This window comes from Vulpes lagopus, chromosome 2, assembly GCF_018345385.1.
Source record: "Vulpes lagopus strain Blue_001 chromosome 2, ASM1834538v1, whole genome shotgun sequence".
NCBI lineage: Eukaryota > Metazoa > Chordata > Mammalia > Carnivora > Canidae > Vulpes > Vulpes lagopus.
In genome coordinates, this window is record NC_054825.1 from 34,003,212 (window position 1) to 34,026,765 (window position 23,554).

The window sequence follows — 23,554 nt, forward strand, 5'->3', positions numbered from 1 at the left end:
TTTTCAATTAACTTGCAGTAGTGACAATCACTTAACTTTTATTACATTAACAAAAAGCTTAAGAAAAAACATAAGAGGGCCAGGCTGGCTCATTTGGTGGAGCATGTTAACTCCTGATCTCAGGGTCATGAGTTCAGATCCCATGTTCATGTTGGGTGTAAAGCTTACTTAAAAAACTACAAATTAAAAAAATAAAAAGCCTAAGAAAAAATACAAATTCTATTTCTAAGAGTGGGCTGACTGTTTTCAGCTTTTTCATTTATATTCTCTCTCAAAGTTCTTTAATTATCTCCAGTGCACTAATGTACCATTACTGGTTTGTACTTTTTAAAAATATTTACTCATGAGACACACACACACACACACACACACACACAGAGGGAGGCAGAGACACAGGCAGAGAAAGAAGCAGGCTCCATGCAGGGAGCGACATGGGACTCAATCCTGGTCTCCAGGATCAGGCCTTGGGCTGAAGGTGGCACTAAACCGCTGAGCCACCCAGGCTGCCCTGGTTTGTACTTAATTGAATTAACTTTTTATAAAGTATGGAAAAGGATATCAAAAATGTCATTAGACATTTATCATTAGTTCATTTATCACCAAAGAACTATCTAAGTAACTTTTTCAAAACACTGAATATTCAAGTGCCAAACATTTTTAAATTTATGCCAATTAATATAAACCTGATCCTCAAATCTATCCCTGCCTTCTTAAATAGAGGACAAGAAACAATCTGAGGGGCTTTTTTGGACAGCAGAATCAGTATCACTTCTGAACATGACTTCTGTATTTTGAACATGTGTGTGATTTATCTGCTGGAAACCTGTAAGCAAGCTTTCGAAGTACTTAACACATTCTTCATTTAACACAAATGAAGAAAAGGCTGAAGTGAAAGCCTGAGGATCTGTCTCTTCAGTGTTTTTAGTGCTGGGAATTCACAACCATTATTTTGGTACTATCTCAGGTCTTTTATTTTGTTTAAATCACTACTCAATTTACAGGTGTGAAAAGAGTTGTAATTTGAATTATTATGTTATTCTTTCACGGAGATGTGCAAGGAAAGAGTAAACAGACAAATATTTTTAATCAGTACTGATACCACCTGTACTAAATAAATTTCAAAAAAAAAAATAAATAAATAAATAAATTTCATACAGACATTTTCCAAATTTTTTCCTGTGCATAAGACTATAAACTTTCTCTTCAAAACTAGAAAGTATTCTATACTTCACAAATAAATTTGATTCAAAAATTCTGATTCTTGAAGTATATTTTTTACACTCAATGCATACAAGAAAATGATTTTTATAACAGTCTATTTCTTTGCTATTTCATTCTTGTTAACTTAAAAAATACTTATCAAGCACTTCTTCTGTGTAAAATATTGTTTAGGTGCTACAGAAGATACAATGAGTGGATAATAGTTCCTGACATAAAGGGATTAAATTCCAATAGTGGAAAGAAGGCAAGTCTTCAAACAGCTATAGTAATATGACAAAATATAAACAGTAATGTAAAAGTGGGACAAAGTATCCACATATGGTTAAGTGGAATTAGCAAATGCTTTGGGAAGAGCGTTAGTATTAAAGATGCTTTGGGAAGTGAGTCAGTATTTTTACAGTTATAAATGAAGCCAAGGTAGAAAATGAAAGATCCAGGACACAATGAATTTTCTACTTTGAATACCCATGCTGAGCAATGGTCAGGAAATACGCTGACATAACTTCTTTTCATTAGCCTGTAAAATTTCTACTTTAGATAAGCAAGAGACTCTGAAGCTTTTCAACAGGGAAATATGATTAGATTGTGCTCTAGAAAGAATAATCTGGCACTGGTATGTATGATGAACTGAAGTGAGGAGAGACTACTGGCAGACACTAATTAGAAAACAATTATAATAAACAAAATCTGAATTTCAATAATAGGAATAGGAACAGAAATGTTAGAAACATTTAGATTCCAAAAGCTAGTTGAGATTTTTTTTAAGGTAACAGTTTTTAATATCTGCACACTCAGAAAATACTTATGAGTTTTTATTTTGGCCATTAAGAGCTCACAACTGGAGGTGGAATGAAGCAAGAAACACAGTAAAATGCAAAATATGATGAAGTAGTGAAAAAATATAAAAACTAAGGCAATTCAGGAGAGCAGTACTGGGTTTGGAGTGAAAAAGAAAAATCTACACTAGGTCATGAATCATACTTGGTTACGTACCAAGGTAGATTTCTACAAGTGGAGTTTGGGAAAGGTCTGTAAAGAAAAGGCACTCAGGAAAAGCATAAATAGTCTTATAAGTAATAATAATAACTAATATTTTTGAGTGTTTATTATATGCCAGGCACTTTTCTAAATATTTTATGTATACTACCTCATTTAACCTTCACAAAAGTCTATAGGGCATGTACTCTTATTGATCTCATTTTACAGATGAGGAAAATATCTGCAAATTGTGCCCTGTCATGCATGAGGTGACCAGAGAGGCTTCCCAAAGCACTGCACTCACCACAGATGCACCATAATACTAACTTTCGCAATCAAGTGCCAGAGAATCCCTCTGAATGCTTCACCAAAATAAATACTGTTTGTTGCCTTCAAATGCGGTTTTCCACACAACTACAATCATATGAAAAATACTGCCCAAATAATTAGGATTTACTATTAATACTTAAGGAGAGAAAAATAAGCCTGCAGGAAGTTCACTATTATCTAATTCACATGCTAGCTTTGGCTTGTATTTACTTACCGTCATGGCTGCATGATCACTGCTGTTAGTCTGAGAAGGAAGTCAGCCAGGCAATCAAATAAAAAAGGAAAATGTATTCCAATAGCAGTAGAAGCAGTGTTTAAAAGTAGCAAAATACACTACAAAACAAGCAAGCTGGCTCTGTGTTTGCTATAATTTAAAGGCAGTAATTTATTACATAAATGTGATCATTTTATTTTGAAGATTTGTATGTGAATTTTTACATCAATACCAATCCGATAAATCCTCCTCCAAACTTGTTTACCTAATCAAGTAGTTAGTATTAAAATACCAAGAACTTTACCAGTTTTAATTTTTTTACTGTTTAATTTTTTAAAATTATCTAATTTACTTCTAAAATTCTGATAATAAACTATATAATATTTAAGCATTATTTTTTTAAGAAAAAGATATTTACCCTGAAACATGGATTTAACCTTATTATATATTAGGTCAATGAAATTCAAAATCTATTTATTAGTGGCAGCCGAAAATCCGATATAGCCTACATTGAAGGTGCCCCTCTGTGTGGGAAGCTGTCCTCTTCACCAAACACCCAATAAGTTAAACACACACACACACACACACACACACACACACACAAACAGTAATAGAGGAATAGCCAGCTCGATCATCCTAATTAACCCTAGTAAGCAGGGGGCTGGCAACTGTGTTAGCCAGACAATTCACCCTTCTGGAAGACTGGACTAGACTCCAGATAATCTCTAAGTCCTTTCTAGATTTAACTTCCAATAAAAGTCAATAAAAGTCTGGCAACAACATTTAACATGAATGCCATGTAAGTCATAGGACTTGGTATGCTTTCATCATAGTTGACATCATATCATTTTTATGACTTATAGGCAAAAAATCAGATCAATGTGATTCATTATTACCATTATATGTATTTAAAATTAATATCCAAATAAGGAAAACCAATTTGTAAGCATATATATACAATATACGGTTATGTTTTCACTTGATAAGCACTAAAGTGTATTCAATGCTGCCTGTATTATGATTTTAAAACTACAATCTGTATTTTTTATATAATTCTTTCTGGTGTCACATGAAAGAGAGGGTGATTAAAACCTCTGATTGTACAGTTGACTATTAAAATTCTCCTTTACAATTTTCAGTCAAGTAAAAGGACATGTAAACCCATATATCTAACTCAGAAGAAAGTTTGAACCAAAGAATAAAGAACATAAAAGGGTAGGGCTAAAAGAGAAATAAGGTGCCAGAATAAATAAATCTATGTTAGGTTGGGGCTTTACAACTGTATGAAATAATGATACTCAGAAACATAGTATTATATATAAGGACCCTAGAGATGACTTAATCCAATCATTTTACTTCAAAGAGAAGGAAGCAGGTTGTTCAGAATCAAGATGGTAGATTAAGTTAATGTCTTTGCTTCCCATCTGCCCTGAGATAGAAGTGAAATAAAAAGCACAGAATTGCAAAAAAGGAATAAATGTTTAAGAGTGGAGAAAATGAAAATGCTTGGGGAATTCATAAAGAGATTATTTCTGGAAGACAGAAAGTAGATGAAACAAAGAAGAGAAAGATCCTGCCCATTAATTGCTAACAGGGAACTACAGTGGACCTGAGAGTCAGCTGTGTAGGAGAGGTCCAGAAATGAGATGTGTGAGAGAGGACAGAAATTAGAAATGAGATGGAAAAATAAGGAAGGTAATTAATGATTTCTCGAACTATGCCAATGATCTCTTACCTACAGAGCAGAGGCAATTTACATAATGAAAGAACATTTAGAGGAGAGCTGAGGCTTCTGGCATTGGTGGAAGGGATGAGGAAGAGAGGGAAAAAGAGCTCTGCTCATTCTGGCATGGAGTGATAATAATGGAAAGAGAGGCAGAGAAGGCTACATAATTTATGAAGCTCAGTACAAAAGGTAAATGTGGGGCCCTTTGTTGAAAAATTTTTAAGAATTGCAAGAAAACAACAGCCGAGCACCAAATCACATGCAGGAGCCTTCTAAACTCTAGATCCCCTGCAACTGCATAGGTCCCACATACATGAAGTTGGCCCTGAAGAGATGAGGCCACAATCTCATGGTTAGCTCCATACCTGCTCACTCCAAGGTAAAGAATCCTAGGCAAAATGATCCTCAATCTTTAAAAAATTCCCAGTCAATTCCTACTCAGGGGAATTGAGTAGGTCAGTTGACCAAGAAAAGGGTGTGTACACAGTAGCAAAGTAAACTCATATCAGCTCTCTGTGCCTTCTTTATTAAAAGAGAATAAGCAAAATAAAGAACAAAAAAATCTATTCAAGGGTAATACAGATAATTTAAGAAACTGAAAATACCCATCAAAAACACCCCACAAAATCCTCTAATACTCATGAAGATTTGAAAGATAATATATTCATTTTTTTAAAGAACAGTACTTTGTGACAAAGGAACACTTAAAAACAGAAGTGGTTCCTTAAAAAATTTAAATTAACAAAATATTTTATAGAAGCATTGAAAAATAAAATTGGGAAAGTCTCCTAAAACACAGAACAAAAAAGATAAGAGGAAATGATGGAAAGGATAAAAGATAAAAAGAATCAATCTGGGAAATCAAACATCTAACTAAACGAGTCCAGAAAAGAGAAGATAAGAATTGGAGGGAACAAAGTTATCTAAAAAATAATAGATTACAATCTTCCTACACTGAGAAACACAGTTTTTGTAGGAGGGCTGCTAAGTAAAGAGATAAGTGACTAAAATAAAAGCCCACATTTCCACACATCCCCATGACATTTCCGAATATTAAGAATGAAAAAACAGATCCTAAAACCTGAATGCCAAAAGACAATGGAGAAATGCCATGAAAAATATCAGGGACAAAGCTAGTCAAACTAGAATTATATAACCAGCTAAACTACCAAGCATGAGGACAGAAGACTCTGCAATATGCAAGGATTTAAATAGGAGGAAGTTATAAGGCAGTTTAGTAAAACCAATCAGTGAAGAAATAAAAACATGCAGAATCCAGGACACAGTTCCCTACCCAAAAAGCAGAGAAAGAAAACACCAGGTTAATAGCTACACACCAATTCCAGCAATTCCAGACAGCAACTGGTACAATTAAAATTAGAGACAAGGGCTTCTGTAGTTATCAAAAGACAGTAGATGAAGAACTAATAAAGCAAAGGGTTGGGAAGCTCATATCTTTGTCTTACATAGAATTAAGATACGGACTAAAGTAGAAGGAACAAGAAAATAGTATAAATATTTATGCATGCCTATCTTTCATAGCAGAGAATCACTAGATAGTCTGTATCTTTTAAGATAACCACCAGAAGAAATAAAAACATACAGTAAAAAATGGCAGTCTGGGAAAGTGGGACTGGGTATGAGGAAAGAGTGAGGAAGGAGCTACTTTCCATCCCAAACAATTCTGGACTATTTGACTTATTTCTATGTACATGTATTAACTGGAATAAAAACAAAACAAAACAACCTTTATTTTAGGCTCTATGAAACGATACAGATATTAACAAATTGACCCAGAGGTTAAACGATTTATCTATTTTCACAGCACTAATTAGAAGAATCTGGCCCAGACCCCAAATCTTAAAATTTTCAATATAGTGCTGCATCTTCAGAAAAAAATTTTTAAGAAGAGAATAATTTTTTAAGTGAGTTCTAAAAATAAAAAAATAAAAAAAATAAAGTGAGTTCTACACCCATGTGGGACTTGAACCTAAGACCTCAAGATCAAGACTCATATGCTCTACACACTGAGCCAGCCAGGTGCCTCAAGGAGAGAATGACTTTTAAAGTTACATAGTATCTGTTCCTGACTAAATTATCTTCATTTATTATTATTTTTTTTTAATTTTTTTTATTTATTTATGATAGTCACAGAGAGAGAGAGAGAGAGAGGCAGAGACACAGGCAGAGGGAGAAGCAGGCTCCATGCACCGGGAGCCTGACGTGGGATTCGATCCCGGGTCTCCAGGATCGCGCCCTGGGCCAAAGGCAGGCGCCAAACCGCTGCGCCACCCAGAGATCCCTCTTCATTTATTATTGCATATATATTTGTTTCTCACTTAAAGCAAGCATATGTTTCAAAATTATATATGGAAATAAAAAATGCAAATTAAGAGGTTAGTGTCACCAGATACATAAAGCATAAAGAATTTACAAAGGATACTAAATTAGGCCATCAACAAAACACTTATGGCTGAAAGCAAAAAATTAAGCCAAGGGAAAAATACTTCAAAGTAAACACCCAAACAAGAAAAAAACCTTAAAAGGGAACTAGATGGGGAAGTAGATACAGAATTTAAAGATCAGATAATTTCCCTGTCTTCAAAGTAGTTCCTACTATAATTTTATTATTGAACACATACTCTGATTTATTTCTTGTTAATCAGAAGTAAACCATTTTTCTTTGGCAAGGTTTTAAAATATACACTGTATTTAATGCTATGCTAGTAGATGCTTAACAATTCTCTGGGGAAAAAAGCCTTCATTTGTAAGATTTGCTGATCTCCTCAGTCTATATCTACTCCTACCTATGGCTACTAATGTGATGTCGCTGAATGCACAGTTGGGAAGAAATGTATAGAACAGGCTCCCATAATAATTCCCACCACTACTTTTTTAATAAAGATTTTATTTATTTATTCATGAGAGATACACACACATACACACACAGAGACACAGGCAGAGAGAGAAGCAGGCTCCATGCAGGGAGCCCGATGTGGGACTTGATCCCAGGACTCCAGGATCACGCCCTGGGCCAAAGGCAGGCACTGAACCGCTGAGCCACCCAGGTATCCCTCCCATCACTATTTTAAAGCCAATTCTCTCAGTAGTAAGGCATCTTTAATCTTAGGGAAAAATATATGGGAGAAATGATTCTATTAATAGATAGTCTTTGATTTTTTTTTTAAAGATTTCATTTATTTAAGAGAGGAAGGGGAGAGAAGCAGACTCCCCACTGAGCAGGGAGCCCAACAGAGGGCTTGATCCGATCCCATGTCCCTGAGATCATGACCTGAGCCAAAGTCAGTTGCTTAACTGACTGAACCACCCAAGTGCTGGCACCCCAATAGATATTCTTTTAATAAACAGCTTTCCAGGCATCTATTCATAATAAAGATACCAAAGATAAATTCATTATTCTTTAAAGTCATGTCTAATTTTTTTTACTATTCATCACAAAATTTCTATTAATGCAGAAAACCAAAAGTTAAGCATATTTGAAAGCAAAGGAAAATGTTATCTTTCTTAGAAGAAAAGTTGATGCTTACAGTTCAAACAGAAACAAGATTAGTTTATTTAACAACTCAAGCGTAATAGCAAATATAAGCAAAGAAAATTACATTATGGCTAAAGATAAAATAGAGTTCTGAGAAAGGAAGAAATATGTGCAACTGAATCATGAATGCATATCCTCTACTGACTTCTACTGTAAAAAATAACCATTTGTTAGTATAGAATTTGGGTAAATTGGGTCCCCTTTGCCAATCACATATGAAGAAATCAAAGAGTCATTATTACCATTTATACATATCCTTTAGTGGTTATAAATCAACAAAATATCTTTATTGAAACAAACACATGACTATTAGCATTTATGAAGAAAGGAAATGTTCATTGTTCTTTCTAGGAGCAGACCAATGCTGAGTCTTTTTTTTTTCTTTAGATTTTATTTATTTATTCATGACAGACACAGAGAGAAAGAGAGAGGCAGAGACACAGGCAGAGGGAGAAGCAGGCTCCATGCAGGGAGCCTGACATGGGACCCGATCCGGGGTCTCCAGGATCACACCCTGGGATGAAGGTGGCGCTAAACTGCTGGGCCACCAGGGCTGCCACAATGCTGAGTCTTTAAGCAGTACATTCACAGAGTTAGAGTTCCACCTGGCAGTCGTCATGAAAAATAACTAGGTATGTTTAAGCTGCTCAACAACTTTTTCTATTTACATACATACAAGTGGTGAATGAATATTTAATACTTTTTAAAATTCCTTTCATTTTAAATTTTCTAGCTAATACAAAATCTTATTTTTAAAAAAATGAAACTTACTTATAAATTAGACTTAAATTAAGTCTCATAATTGTGTAAAAGGAAATGACTTGCCAATATGAAAGAAAATACATGTCAAAATGTTAACAGTGGTTATCCTTTGACAAGTTAATAGGTAATTTTTATTTCTTCTATACTTAGCTGTATTTTCTATTGTCAGGAAAAAGAATACTAGAAACAAGAAGGGCTACTTATACATATGAAATAGTAAAAACTGCTGATTCCAAGAATATTAATTTAGGGATGAAATAATATTTACTTCATATACTAAACAGACTTCACTGGTATCTGTTAGCCATTATAAGCAGTATATTCAAGTTATAAGTATTCACATAAATATGCTTTCTAAAGTGAATATCTTTCACAATTAAAGGTTTTAATGGCTACATAATGTAAAAGTATAGAGCTCAGAGCTAAATAATATCAAGCTAAAATGTAGGCATGTATACAACAAGAAAAAAAAGTAAAGCATATTCAAAATGAAACTAATACTACAAAAGACCTTAAAATAGTAACAGAGGGAAGAAAGGAGAAGAAAATACAAAATTAACATCTATTATTAATACTTACTTTATGCCAAGCACCCTGACAAGCAGTATCTTTAGACACTATTTCAATTCATCCTATAATAGTCTTATAGGAAAATGGATTATGCCTATTTTGCAAAAGGTAAAAGGTTCAGAGGTTACACAACTTGCCAGGATCCCATGGTTAGTAAATCACAAATCTAAAATTCAAGCATAAGTTGTTCTAATTCTAGATCCCATCCTATGCTCTCCTCACTTCAGCAACCTGGTCCACAAGAACAATAAAAGATAAATGGGTTTGCTTTAATTGAGTCAGAAAAAGGCAAGTTCCCTTGAGGCAGATAATATATTTAACAGGGCAGCTTAACATTTTGGGTAATGGAGTAATACCAGTCATTACTGCAAATACTGCCTATTTAGCTTGCTGTTGCTTTCTATGGTCAGTGAAGAGCCTGGCCTCTATGTTAGAGCAAGGGGAAATGCAGATGAATAAATATTTTAATATAGAAGCATATTAAATTACTTTTTCATCTGCTACATAAACTTGCACTGGCTAAAACAGAGCAAGTAAAGAGAAACAGGTGAGGGAAGTAATATACCAACTCTCTCACTCATCCAACCCTACAAATAAGAAGTACCTACAGTGAATATTATTGCTGGTCTTCCAAATTCTACAGCTTCAAATTGTTACCACAATTTAGTTACAAAGTGAAAGTAACAAAGTTCTTTTCCTGGTCTCCCATCAAAATCGTTATTATCCATTAACTTCTATTGTTCTCATACCTTGTGAGCAGACAACAAAATTCTATTGGTTGGATTATGACTTTTTGGGAACCAATGCAACCTGTACCAGGCAATGTGGTCAGCGAATTACCTGTGATTGAGAAAATACTCTTTTGGAACAGTGGCAGGGAGTGACAAAAACTAAATATGCAATGAAGCTAAGAATGGAGCTTTTAAACTAAGTGTTCTGTTTTAGTTACTTTCTAGGGTTGGGGGATCAAAGTTTTATCCCACAGACTCAACTTCTGTGTCCAATTATTTACACTAATGGCCAATACTTGCACTATTCAAAAGAGTAGTCCTTGGTCTCAGAGATCCCATTGACTCTAACTCACTGCACTGACCTTGAACAATGTCAAAACTAGGATAGACAGGGAACATGGCCACTACTTAACTCTTCGTGTCTGTAAGTGGGATAGCTACTTTTGCTTAAGCTGACTTGAAACTAAATGTGATAAATAATCTTCTGAAGCTTCTTTGAGAATTAAAGGAGTCTAGAAGCCCCTTCCTCCATCTGGGTCCCAGGGTAACCTGTAACTAAGGAATTATTTTTATTTTATTTAAAGCATTCAAATAGGGGCAACTGGGTGACTCTGTCAGTTAAGTAATCAACTCTTGATTTTGGCTCAGGTCAGGACCTCAGGGTCATGAGATCGAGAACCCCCAAGTTGGGATTCTCCCTCTCTCTTTCCCTCTTGCCCCCTCAACCACCAAAAGACAACAACAGCAAAAAAAATTAAAATAAAAATGGTAGCTTATATAACATATACTGCTTAGAAAAATAATTTGTTTAATAATACTGCCTCTGTTCTTTACTCAAAAGAAAACAATATAGTTGAACATATAATTTTAGTGTTTCAGAAAATTAATATACTAAGCCATAATACAATTATCAACACTAGTTAAAACTTACTACAGTCAATAATTTAATATTTTTGCTTGGAAATTACATTTCTAGTTTATTTCTTGAATAAGAATATACTGTTGTTAAGTCCATTTCTCTTTTCTTAGCTGTGAACTATAATTTTCTGTTTATTTAATCATGCCCTATATTTTATTATTGCATTTGTTGCTCTGCATTGTATAAAAGCTTATTTCCCTTACAGAAAAAGTTTTCTTAGATGACATTAAAATCCAAAATGGCATTGAAGAATCACCTAAAACTATACAAAATACCATAATAGATTACATGAATGATCTAGTTAGGCCAGGAGTCTGTTTCCCTCAGTGTTACTACATTACACCTTAAGAGAAAGCAGGATTTCTCTCCAGATGTTAGCTTCCTGAAGTAAGGTATTTCCCCCAACCATTTCTAACATATAAACTCTCTTAATTCTACCTAACTTATGCACAAAATTCCTACCTTTCACATTGTGTCAAGCTGTGAAACAGATATTGCACATAAAAATAGGATGTGTGTCTATCTGTGTATATATATGTGCACACACGTGTATTCTTGTAGTTTGCTTTTGGCTGGGGATGTATACTGACAAAATGAATTCAAATTAATTCAACAATTATTTAATCCATACTATATGAGGAACACTTATTTATTTATTTTTAAAGATTTATTTATTCATGAGAGACACACAGAGAGAGGCAGAGACACAGGCAGAGGCAGAGGAAGGCTCCCCACAGGGAGCCATATGCAGGACCCAATCCCAGGACCCGGGGACCCTGGGATCATGACCTGAGCTGAAGGCAGACGCTCAACTGCTGAGCTACTCCGGTGCCTAAGGAACACTTTCTTTAGAAATTAGTTGAAACAAGAATTAAACATATATACAGGTTCCCTTTTCAACAGAAGGACAGCAGTTAGGAATATAATATAATCCCTGGGAAAGCTTCTAAAAGTTCTTTGGCACACATACACTATTAAAATCTCTTTAGGAAATTCTTCTATTTGTTTTTTAGCAACACCTGCCTTCAACTATTCTCAATTGCCCTTTGGAGCAACTCATGACGGAGACAGTCAAAAAATGAGGAGAATAACTTTTTTATTTTCCATTTTAAACAAGAGAGATGGTTGGAGGTAGTCGGGTAGGCTTGAGATTAAATATTTTTGTGTTCAGCTACATCTTTTTTTCTTTTCTTTCTATATTTTATTATTTCAAACTAGGTTTGTTTTTTTTTCCTTATGTTCAGCTAATCATATTACGAGATAAAAAGGTCAACAAATGTATTTCCTATTTTATTTGTACAAAACTACACCACTCATGTTTTAATAGTAGTTCTATTATTTCTGAATATACCTAATGAAAGTATGTTCATCCCAACATAATCTCTTTGGTTTTTGCATTCCTCATCTGAAGAATCCACTGTTCTAGCCTATTCATGCCCAAATGTCCCTGCTATTTATAAACGTTTCATCAATAGATTATTTAAAATATAGATGCACATATGACTATATATCAGGATAAAACAATGTTCCAGTTTTTCTTTTAATCTCTGGCCTAAAAATATTGAATAATTTCTTTGCCTTTCTACTGGAAAAGCCATTGATTATATGGACTTTTATGAGAATTGCACCTGTTAGAGTTTATTTCAATTTAAGTCTACACTGAATTTCAGGGTTTTGTTGTGGTTTTGGTAGAAAAAGAGTTCTAGTTATTCCAATTAAAATTAAAATAAATTGGGCAGCCCCAGTGGTGCAGTGGTTTAGTGCCGCGTGCAGTCCAGGGCGTGATCCTGGAGACCCCGGATCAAGTCCCATGTCAGGCTCCTGCATGGAGCCTGCTTCTCCCTCTGCCTGTGTCTCTGCCTCTCACTCACTCTCTCTCTGTGTCTCTCAAGAATAAATAAATAATAAAAAAATAAAATTAAAATAAATTAAAACTTGAAACAACTGGCAAGTTAGAAGTCCTCACAAATGGATCTATAATAATGGAAAGAAAATATTCAAGCTAGGAAGTTGGTTTGAACAAGTAAACCTCAAAGTAAGATTAAATTCTAAAATATACTTTAGTAAGAAAAATTACAATACAATTTTTAAAAATTTGTATACTTACAGGCAAATGAGTAAACACTTGAAAGATGCTTCTTAAAAAATTAATAAGATCCATTAAATAACCACTAGCTCTTCCATCTGGTTCAGACATTGTCCAGTCATAATCAGCAAGCTGAACAAATTCATCAATTTTTTGATTAAGTTTGGTATATATTTCTCCTTCTGCTGCATGTCGGGCATCCTGATAAAGAACAAAATAATACAAATTAGAAACAATTATAGAAGAAAATAATTTTTAAAAGCTTTCTCAAAATTCTAAAATTAATTTTATATTTTTCCTTGGTCTATTATTTTAGTCATTTATTTGAAGTCCATGAAAAATGTTGGGTTTTTGGCTGATAGTAGTCTATTTGACTGACATCACTTTTTCCCCCAACCTCATTATCACCTTTCCATTTTTGTCTGGTAGGATAATTTATGAATTATTAATTCTGAATTGTTCTCACAGCTTTAAGAAGACCCTGAGAAGAAACAGAAGTGAAAAAACAGAAGTTGTCAAGAACACAGAAGACCACCCCATCCACTGACTGAGAAAAATAAAGTTGGACCGTCACAGAAGAAATGGAATAGTCGTTGGTGTTTTAAGCTGAAGAGTAAAAGAAGAAAAGAAAAAAAAAAGAAAGAGATAGTTAACTTCTCAGAGGAGGCAATAGGAAAGGATGGGAGTAATGCAAAAACAGCAGAGCAAAGATCTCCAAACATTCTATCCTCCATAAAACCAACAATAAAACTAGCAAAAACTGTCAAAATCAACTTTTCCAGAACTCCGGAAATTAATTCAAAACTTGCAATATTCTAAACAGTGTTCTTTCAAGAAAAACAGCCATATCTTGGTAAGAAAATGAGCTTTGCAGTTTCAGTGCGCCCTTATTTCCATTCTTCTTCCCCTGATCCAGCTCTGTAGTATCCTTGAAAATCAACATCCCACAACTGTGGTAAAAACTAGTAGCCTGACAGTCATCAAAGGGGACAGAATGGGGTTGGAGCTCCTTCAAAACCACATATCCAGATAATTATCATTATTTCAACTATCTGATGGTTCCCTGGAAGGCCCCACATATAGAGATGTCTTTATTTGATTTAAATTGGGGTTTGTCTAGTGCAAAAAGTCTTCTCGGGAGACATTTGTTGAAAATAATTAAAGGCAAATGTTTACCATTACATATGCCTGAGGCAGTATATAACAGGGCACACAACTGACTAACTAAAAAGCTTGAAAGGAGAAACTGGGCTATGAGATATCCATAGATGACTTTAAAGGCTCTGACATATTCCTGGGATTCTATAAGACTACATACATGCAGAAGGCTGTGCATAAGCTCAGAAAAGACCTGAGAAGGTTCTAAGCTCTCACCTATGACTGACCTTGAAGCTCTGTACAAGCAGGAAGTGAAGGCTAAAGCAGAGTTGTCAAATGCCTGAGTGTTTAAGGTATGTGCCAATACACACATATAGTTTTTCAGCAAAGACTGGGAACTTATCAGTTCCAGGTTTTTAAGGAAATCTGCATCCAATCATTAGCTGACCACTAAGCTAACCAAGCAGGGACTTTAGTGGTCATAGAGGAAAAAGTATACAGACTTTATAGAATTAATTCAGAAAAGTCACAACCAATCAACCAACCAACCACCAGGAAAAAACAACAAACCTTGGGAAGAGAGGAGAATCTGATTTCCAGAATTACCACAATATATTATCTAAATGTATTATTTTCAACAAAATTTATAAGTCATACAAAGTAATAAGAAAGTATGACTCATACACAGGAATAAAGCAATCAACAGAAACTCTTACTAAGGAGGCTCAGTCATTGGACTTATAAGACAAAGACTTTATTTTTTTTTAAGTTTTATTTATTCATTTTTTTCTTCTTTTTTTTTTTAAGAGAAAGAGAGAATGTGCATAAACCAGGGAAGGGGCAGAGAGAGAGGAAGCAGACTCCCTGCTGAGCGGGGAGCCTAACACAGGGCTCAACTCACAATCCTGAGATCTTGACTTGAGCTGAAACCAAGAGTCAGACATTTAATCAACTATGCCACCCAGGTGCCCCAAGACAAAGTCTTTAAATCAGCTATTTAAAATATGTCCAAAGAACTACAGGAAACCATGTCTCAGGAACTAAAGGAAAATACAGCAATGCCTCAAAAAGAGAATATAAATAAAAAGACAATTTTTTTTTTTTTTTTTTTAGTAGAAATGCCACAGTTGAGGGAAGCCTGGGTAGCTCAGTCAGTTAAGTGTCTGCTTGGGCTAAGGTCATGATCCCAGAGTCCTGGGATTGAGCCCTACATCAGGCTCCCCTTTCAGCAGGGAGTCTGCTTCTCATTCTGCCCCTCTCCCTGCTCATTCTTTCTTGCTTTCTCTCTCTCTCACATAAATAAAATCTTAAAAAAAAATCTACAGTTGAAAAGTACAATATAAATGAAATGAAAAAATTATTACAAGGGTTCAATGGATTTGAACACACAGAAGAAAAGTTTTTGATCAACAATATAAAAAAACTAGACCTAACAGACATCTATAGCATATCCCACTCAAAAACAGCAGTGCATGCATTACTTTCCAAGTGAACATGGGATGCCATCCAGAAGAGGGCATATGTATGGCCATAAAACAAGCCTTAAAAGGACTGAAATCATTCAAAGTATGTACTCCCAAGTACAACAGAATGAAATTAGAAATTAGTAACAGCAGCACATTTGGGAAATTAACAAATAGTAGAAATTAAACAATAGACTCCATTAAATAATCAATGGGTCAAAGAATTAATCATGATCCAAATCAGAAAATATTTTGAGAAATACGAAAAAGAAAAACAAAACATAATAAATAAAAAGAATACCAAAAATTATGGATGCAATGAAAGCCATACTTAGAGAAAATGCTACAGTATGCATGCCTATATTATAAAAGAAAAAAGATCTCAAATCAATAACCTAAACTTTCACCTTAAGAAACCAGAAAAAGAAGAATTGGTAGTTGTGAGTTCTCACTCAGACAACAGTACTCTGATAGAATGGCATCAGGGGAACTGCAAACTAGGCACTGTGGCCTCTGTAACCAAGACAAAAGATCCCTGTGACCAGGTTTTCTTTTAAAGGCTCACATAAACTTATGGAGCATCTTAAAAGTTAAAACTGGAATGATCTCTGCCTTCCTCTCAGGTTTTGTTTTGTTTTGTTTCAGAGGGAGGGGCTACACAAGCCCCCAGAATATTCTGTACAAACACCTTAGGGAAGATGAACCACTCTCACCCTGAAAGTAAAGCATGAGAACTAAATTTAATTTGATTTGGGGATAGGCCGAGGATGGCAATGTAATATTTCTGACAAAACTAATAGCCGTGTAGATTTTTGACTAAGAAGAGACTTCAGTATCACTAACCATTAGGAGTCACATATTCTATTTAGATACAGTTTAATACAATATACAATTTATATCACGTCTATGAATAAGATCACTATAAAGACACTGAGATGAGTAAATTCCCACTCTCAAGGATCTCACAATCCAGGGAAAGATACAATATTGTTGCCACCCCACCCCCCAGCCTTATCCATAGTTTCACTTTCTGCAGTTTCAGTTAACTGCAGTCAACCACGGTCCAGAAGCAGAAGATCCTCCTGACATATCACGAAATGGTCAACAGCAGCCTAATGCTACACCACAATGCCAACATCATTTACCTTACTCCCTCTCATCACATCAGCATTTTATCATCTCACATCATCACAAAAAGAAGGGGGAGTACATCACAATAAGGTATTTTGAGAAAGACAACATTCACATAACTTTTATTGTAGTACACTGTTATAATTGTTCTATTATTGGGTATTGTTAATCTTTTACTGTGTCTAACTTTGAAACTTTTTTTTTTTATGATAGTCACACAGAGAGAGAGAGAGAGAGGCAGAGACACAGGCAGAGGGAGAAGCAGGCTCCATGCACCGGGAGCCCGACGTGGGATTCGATCCCGGGTCTCCAGGATCGTGCCCTAGGCCAAAGGCAGGTGCTAAACCGCTGCGCCACCCAGGGCTCCCTAACTTTGAAACTTTATCATAGCCATGTGTATATTGAAGGAAACAATATATATATAGGGTTTGGTACTATCCAAGGTTTCAAGCATCCACTGGGGATGGACTGGACATATCCTTATATATACTAATATACACAAGAATATAAAGGGGGACCTGTGTAACAAAATATGACTAGTGCTATAGCAAGGTTTAACAAAATATCCTGAGTAAACAAAGGAAGAAATAATTACTACTTATTTGATAAAAAGCTTGATGGAGAGGATGTCATTTGAGTTGTAACTTTAAAAATATAATCAGGAACCCTTACTAGGTATTTTGGTTGGTGTGCCTTAAAAATTTTCAGAACAGTGTAAGAGACGGTAAAAAAGAACAATCAAATATGCCAATTTCACAGTTTAATGCTTTTTTGCCTCCCTGCCCAATTTTCACAATCTCTAACCACTCACTACTCACTGCCATATTGGACTGAAAGGAAATCAACTACTGGTAGTCATCATTCCATTTGCATGCCTGTTTTTAGAGCAGGACTGGAACAGGAGTTTACAAGAAAGATTTTTCTTCTCTCAACTCTCAGAGATCTAACACAAATTTGACATACACAATACAAACTTTCTACAACATCTCTCCTTAACTAAAGAATAAAGTAAAATAGGGCAGCTCAGGGCTCAGCAGTTTAGCGGCGCCTTCAGCCCAGGATCTGATCCTGGAGACCCAGGATTGAGTCCTACGTCAGGCTCCCTGCCTGGAGCCTGCTTCTCCCTCTGCCTGTGTCTCTGCCTCTCTCTCTCTCTCTCTGTGTCTCTCATGAATAAATAAATAAAATATTTTTTAAAAAAGAATAAAGTAAAATAATCAGTACTTTAAATAAAACAGGAATTTAAGATAAGCTAGTATTAATGTCATTGACTAAAATTTTACTGAAGCACTACTAAATATGGGAGTAGCAAATTAGTTCTGACTCAAAACAGTTAATTCTGGCAACTTAAGCCAGTAGTGTCTTTTAAAATTTTTAATGCAATGCAAGTTTACTCAAAAAAACCTGAAGATTGAGAAGCTTAACATTAGTGTTTATCAAGAACACGTTACTGGGCACTATAGTTATTTTTTTTTTAATTTTTATGATAGTCACAGAGAGAGAGAGAGGCAGAGACACAGGCAGAGGAAGAAGCAGGCTCCATGCACTGGGAGCCTGACGTGGGATTCGATCCCGGGTCTCCAGGATCGCGCCCTGGGCCAAAGGCAGGCGCTAAACCGCTGCGCCACCCAGGGATCCCCTATTGGGCACTATAAATTTGGTACCCTAGGTAAGGTAGGTACAAAACATCCACTGAAACGTATGCTCCATTAAAGCAGGAAGTTTGCGTCTGTTTTTGTTCACCTAGAATACTGCTTGCAACAGAGTAGTCAATAGAAGAGTCCTTGCTAAAGAAATTGTTTTTAATTTCCTGTCTTGAAGTTTATATGTAACCTAGTTGGAAAATAAAACAATCACAGAATAAGTAAATATTAAGAAATTAGTGTGGAGTATATGTCTAGTGAAAGAACAGCAAAAAAGAAGAGAACATGTGGGCTAGAAAGGAGCTTTCTGTCACCGGTTGATCCAGCTACTGAGTGACAAGCTACCTTCAAATCTTAGTGGCCTGAAATAACAAGGATTTTATTATGCATAAAGGTTCTAGTGGCTAGAAATGCAGACAGGGAACAGTGGGGATGACTTTGCTCCACTCTATCTAAGACCTCAGCTGAGACAACTTGAAGGCTGGGAGCAAGACCTAAAACCTGAGGGATGGAATCATCCTGAGATTTCCTCACTGCATGTCTGGCACCTGTGACGGGTTGCCTCTCCCATGGCCTGGCTTCCTCACAGTGGCTGCAAGGTGCATGGCCTTTTTGCATAGCAGTTCAGGCCTCTAAGCATGTGTTTTCCATGCTCGGAATAACTGGAATAATGTGGAAGTGCCATTGCCATTTATGTCCTAGCCTCAGAGTCTCACACAACATTATTTCCACTGTACCCAATGGTTAAAGCAGTCACTAGCTGGCCCAGATTCAAGGGGAAGGAACATAAATCACTACTCTTCATAAGAGAAGTATCAAAGAATCTGAGGCCATTTTAAAAATCACCATCCCAGGGACGCCTTGGTGGCTCAGCGGTTGAGCATCTGCGTTCGGCTCAGGGAATGGTCCCGGGGTCCTGGGATTGAGTCCCACATCAGGCTCCCTGTGGGGAGCCTGCTTCTCTCTCTGCCTGTGTCTCTGCCTCTCATGAACAGATAAACAAAATCTTAAAAAAAAAATCACCATCCCACTGATATGAATAATGGAGAAATGGCCCATAAAAAATACGGGCCATGGATGTGAGAAAAGGGGAGGGATTTTAGTTCCCACTGTTTCACTTATCTTTACATCTTGAGCAAATTACTTTTGTAAATCCTATTTTTCTCATCTATGAAAAGAGAATCAGCATCATAACCTAAGAGTGCTGTTTTGAGCAAACTTCTATAATTAATGTACCTAACAGAACTTGGCAGCCAGATGTTAAAAAAAAAAACAAAAAACGCTTGTTTTCCTACACTCATTAGTGTTGGGTACCTAGTAATGCTCAATAAATGCTGACTGAGTGAATTGCATGGAAACAACCAGCAAATTGAAACCCCAAACTATCCAAGTTGCCCAAGTTAGCTTAACTTACTATAGTTATCTACATGTAAGGGAGAAAAACGTTGGGCATTAAACATTCACAGGATGATTTTTTTTTTAAACATGAAACAGGAGCGAAATGGAAAAGGGAGTCCTATTTACTGTGCATTAGCCATGGCAGTAATACATAATCTCTCTTTAACCTACTAGCATTAGGAGCAGATATCTAAGATGGCAAATGCTTATAGCCCACAGAACTATGCCACAACACACTTTTATTGATACCACTTAAAAACCAATTTCTTTACCACTTTGCATTTTGCTCTGGTGTTCACAATCAGTTCTATTTCATGTCTCCCTACCATTACTGAATCTAAGCAGATAAATATACATCACTATAGAGTTGAAGCTAGACTGCTATCCAGAAGGTAGCCAGATAAGGGAAGCCTAAAACTCAGAACCGTACAGTTATCCTGTAATACTTAGCACATTTTTCTTTCTATCATAAGGCAAAGTTAAGTTTGGGGAGAATCAAAAGTTACATGGATTTTGGGGGTGCCTGTCGGGCTCAGTCAGTAGAAGATTTGACTCTTGATCTTGGGGTCATGAATTCAAGCCCCACATGAATTCCAGCTTATTTTTTTTAAAGTTATACATGAATTTTTAACTGCGGGGAAGGCAGGGGGGAGGGGAGAGGATCAGCATCTCTAACCCCTACATTGTTGAAGGGTTAGCTGTAAACTATTTTTCTGAGATTATACCAAGAGCAGGTTTTGCTTTTCCCATAAACTATCCAAGTTAAGACAACTTTTCTCAACATGATAAATGTAATTTGGGGTAGGGGGTATTTGTATTTTTAAAAGTTTATTAGTACTTTCACAGGCTATAATATCAAATAAAGAAATCTAAGGCAGTAGTTGGCTGTGCTGTGTGAAAGAAAAATTTCAGACAGTAGTCCTAGGCAGGAACATTTTTAAATTCAACACAAGCATCTTGCTAAGGGTTAAGGATTCTGTTTGTTTTATAATCGAGGCAAATATAATCATTAGAAAACATATGTACATGAACTCCATGAACTGACTCACTATACTTGATTTTCAAAAAACATGGAAAGAAACAAAAAGTTTTCATTGTAGCTTTTCCTGTATGTATACACAAAAATACACTAAATTATTTGGTAAGACTTTTAAAAAATTTTTTTATTCATGAGAATGGGGGGGGGGGGGTGGAGCAGAGACACAGGGAGAGGGAGAAGCAGGCTCCATGCAGGGAGCCTGGGTCCCCAGGATCAGGTCCTGGGCTGAAGGTGGCGCTAAGCTGCTGAGCCACCAGGGCTGCCCCTGATAAGACATTTCTAAATATTTCTAGTTGTAATTTAGAGACTGTTAAGAGTATTAATTTGGACTTCCTAGTAAATTCTACTATAAATGAAACCAAAATACTCTCAATCCTTACAATCTCACCAGAAAGTCAGGAACATTATCAGCTAACTCCTATATTAAAATTTTTAAAGATTTAGCCTATAAACAACGGAATTAATTCTTCCTTTTCTTGTTAAAGAAACAGCGCCCTCTGGAGGCAGAAATCTAGCATAATTAGAGAACTATACTATTTCAATCTATAAGAATTAAAGGATATCATACTATCAGTGGTTCTCAACCACAGGTATGCAACAGAGCAACCTAAGGAATTTTTTAAAATATAACACATAAACAAATTCCAACCTAGACCTCCTGAAACATAAGCATGTGTGTTTTACATAAAATGTAAGTAGTAATAGCTAAATATTTAAGGAAACAATTTGGGGAATATAAATAATAGTGAAAGGGAATAGAGGGGAAGGGAGAAGAAACGGGTAGGAAATATCAGAAAGGGAGACAGAACATGGAAGACTCCTAACTCTGGGAAACGAACTAGGAGTGGTGGAAGGAGAGGAGGGCGGGGGGTGGGGGTGATTGGGTGGCAGGCACTGAGGGGGGCACTTGATGGGATGAGCACTGGGTGTTATTCTGTATGTTGGCAAATTGAACACCAATAAAAAATAAATTTATTATTAAAAAAGTTTTTTTAAATAAATATTTCAGGAAACATCTGTTATTTAATGCCTATCATCCATTCTCCCTTCTTGAAACAGTCCCCAAATACATTTTGGAAAATCACTCTGCTCCCCCTCACAGGTCTGACTGGTCTAGATTGGACTATATCTAAGCTCCAAGGATGAATCCTGATGAATTTAGGTCAATTAGCAATTATCACCCTCTTACGCACAGGGTGTTCCAGAGCAGCTTGTAGAGGGACCCATTCAGTTTCCTTTAGATGATAGGGCATATAACGTTTGGAACTGTAACTAGGCAGCTGTTTCATTACTAGAAAGAGAGAGCCTATAGTTGCTGGGGCACCAGCCCGACAATGAGGCCAATACTGTATAAAGTAGAGCTAAAGGAGGGACAGAGAAACTGGGTCCTTGGTGACATCTGCTGAGCAGTGGGCTTATCTCACATCTTGGACTTCCAGTCACAGTTAGCTAATAATTTCCCTTTATTGTTTAGGGCATTTTGAGTTGGGTTTTTCTGTCAGTTCTTACCAATTTTCTGTTAACAGTCCTGAATAATACAAGTATCTTATTTAAAATATTTTATTCAACATTCTAAAAAATGGTTACATTTAATAATACTTATCTGGAGCAAGGGAACATTTTTCAGAGCCTTGAAAACTTAAGCTGGAGATGAAGTTGGGACTGTCAAAACAAAGGAGCTATCCTCCCTAGCTAATTTCTTCCTGCACTAGTTCAAGAAATGATGCTCAATAATCTATGATCTTGATCTAGTATGCATGATCAGTAGCACCCACCATCTAAATCATTAGCCACTTTCACTACTGACACTGTAGACATGTGGAAAAAAGTAGACATCACTACATACAGAACACTAGAAATTAGTTATGGGGAAAGAGTGTGATTGGGCCTGTAAAAAAGAAATACATCTAAGATAACTACAGATTTTCCAGGAAAGGAGGCAAGAAAAATGGTGCTACCACTGTAAAAAATTAGCCAGAAAGAAAAGCTGATTTAAGAGATTATGATTTTTTAATTTAAATATTTTAGATGTCAGTGTGATAATCAGGGAAGTTGTTTTATCTTCATATTTGGAAACCAAAATCAATCAAAAAACAACAGCAACAAAAGGATTTGTTTGCCTATGCTTCAAATTAATTTAGTGAAATAGCTACTTTTCACCAGATATTTTCATCATACTATATTATTATCATTAAAAAACAGAAGTTGTTGGTTTTAGGATATGCACGTGTCTTATACACACGTGTCACATTTTGATAATTCTCTCAATATTTCAAACTTTTTCATTATTCCTGTATTTGTTATGGGGATATGTGGTCAGCGATTTTTGATGTTACTATTGTAATTGCTGTGGGGCACCAAGAATGGTGCTCATATAAGTCATTGATCATAATGGATAAATGCTATATGTGTTTTGACTGCTCTACCAATCAATCATTCCACATCTCCCCTCTTCTCAGGCCTTATTATTCCCTGAAACACAAAAATACTGAAATTAGGCCAATTAATAACCCTATAATGGCCTCAAGTGTTCAAGTGGAAGGAAGAGTCACACATCTCTTATTTTGCATCAAAAGCTAGAAATGATTAAGCCAAGTGAAGAAGGTATGTTGAAAGCCAAGATAGGCCAAAAGCTACACTTCTTGCACCAAATAGCCAAGTTACAAATGCAAAGGAAAGGTTCTTAAAG

The 23,554-nt window shown here is 35.8% G+C and overlaps 1 protein-coding gene across 5 annotated transcripts in view; it reads right to left on the minus strand.

Annotated features, from left to right (window-relative positions):
• EXOC6 (exocyst complex component 6) overlaps window positions 1-23,554 on the minus strand; it is a 221,024-nt gene that overhangs the window by 65,977 nt on the left and 131,493 nt on the right. For all 5 annotated transcript variants that reach the window (XM_041743259.1, XM_041743260.1, XM_041743261.1 and 2 more), the window contains one exon: window positions 13,115-13,294. In XM_041743259.1, coding sequence (XP_041599193.1) covers window positions 13,115-13,294 — 180 coding nt within the window. The remainder of the gene's footprint in view (window positions 1-13,114; window positions 13,295-23,554) is intronic.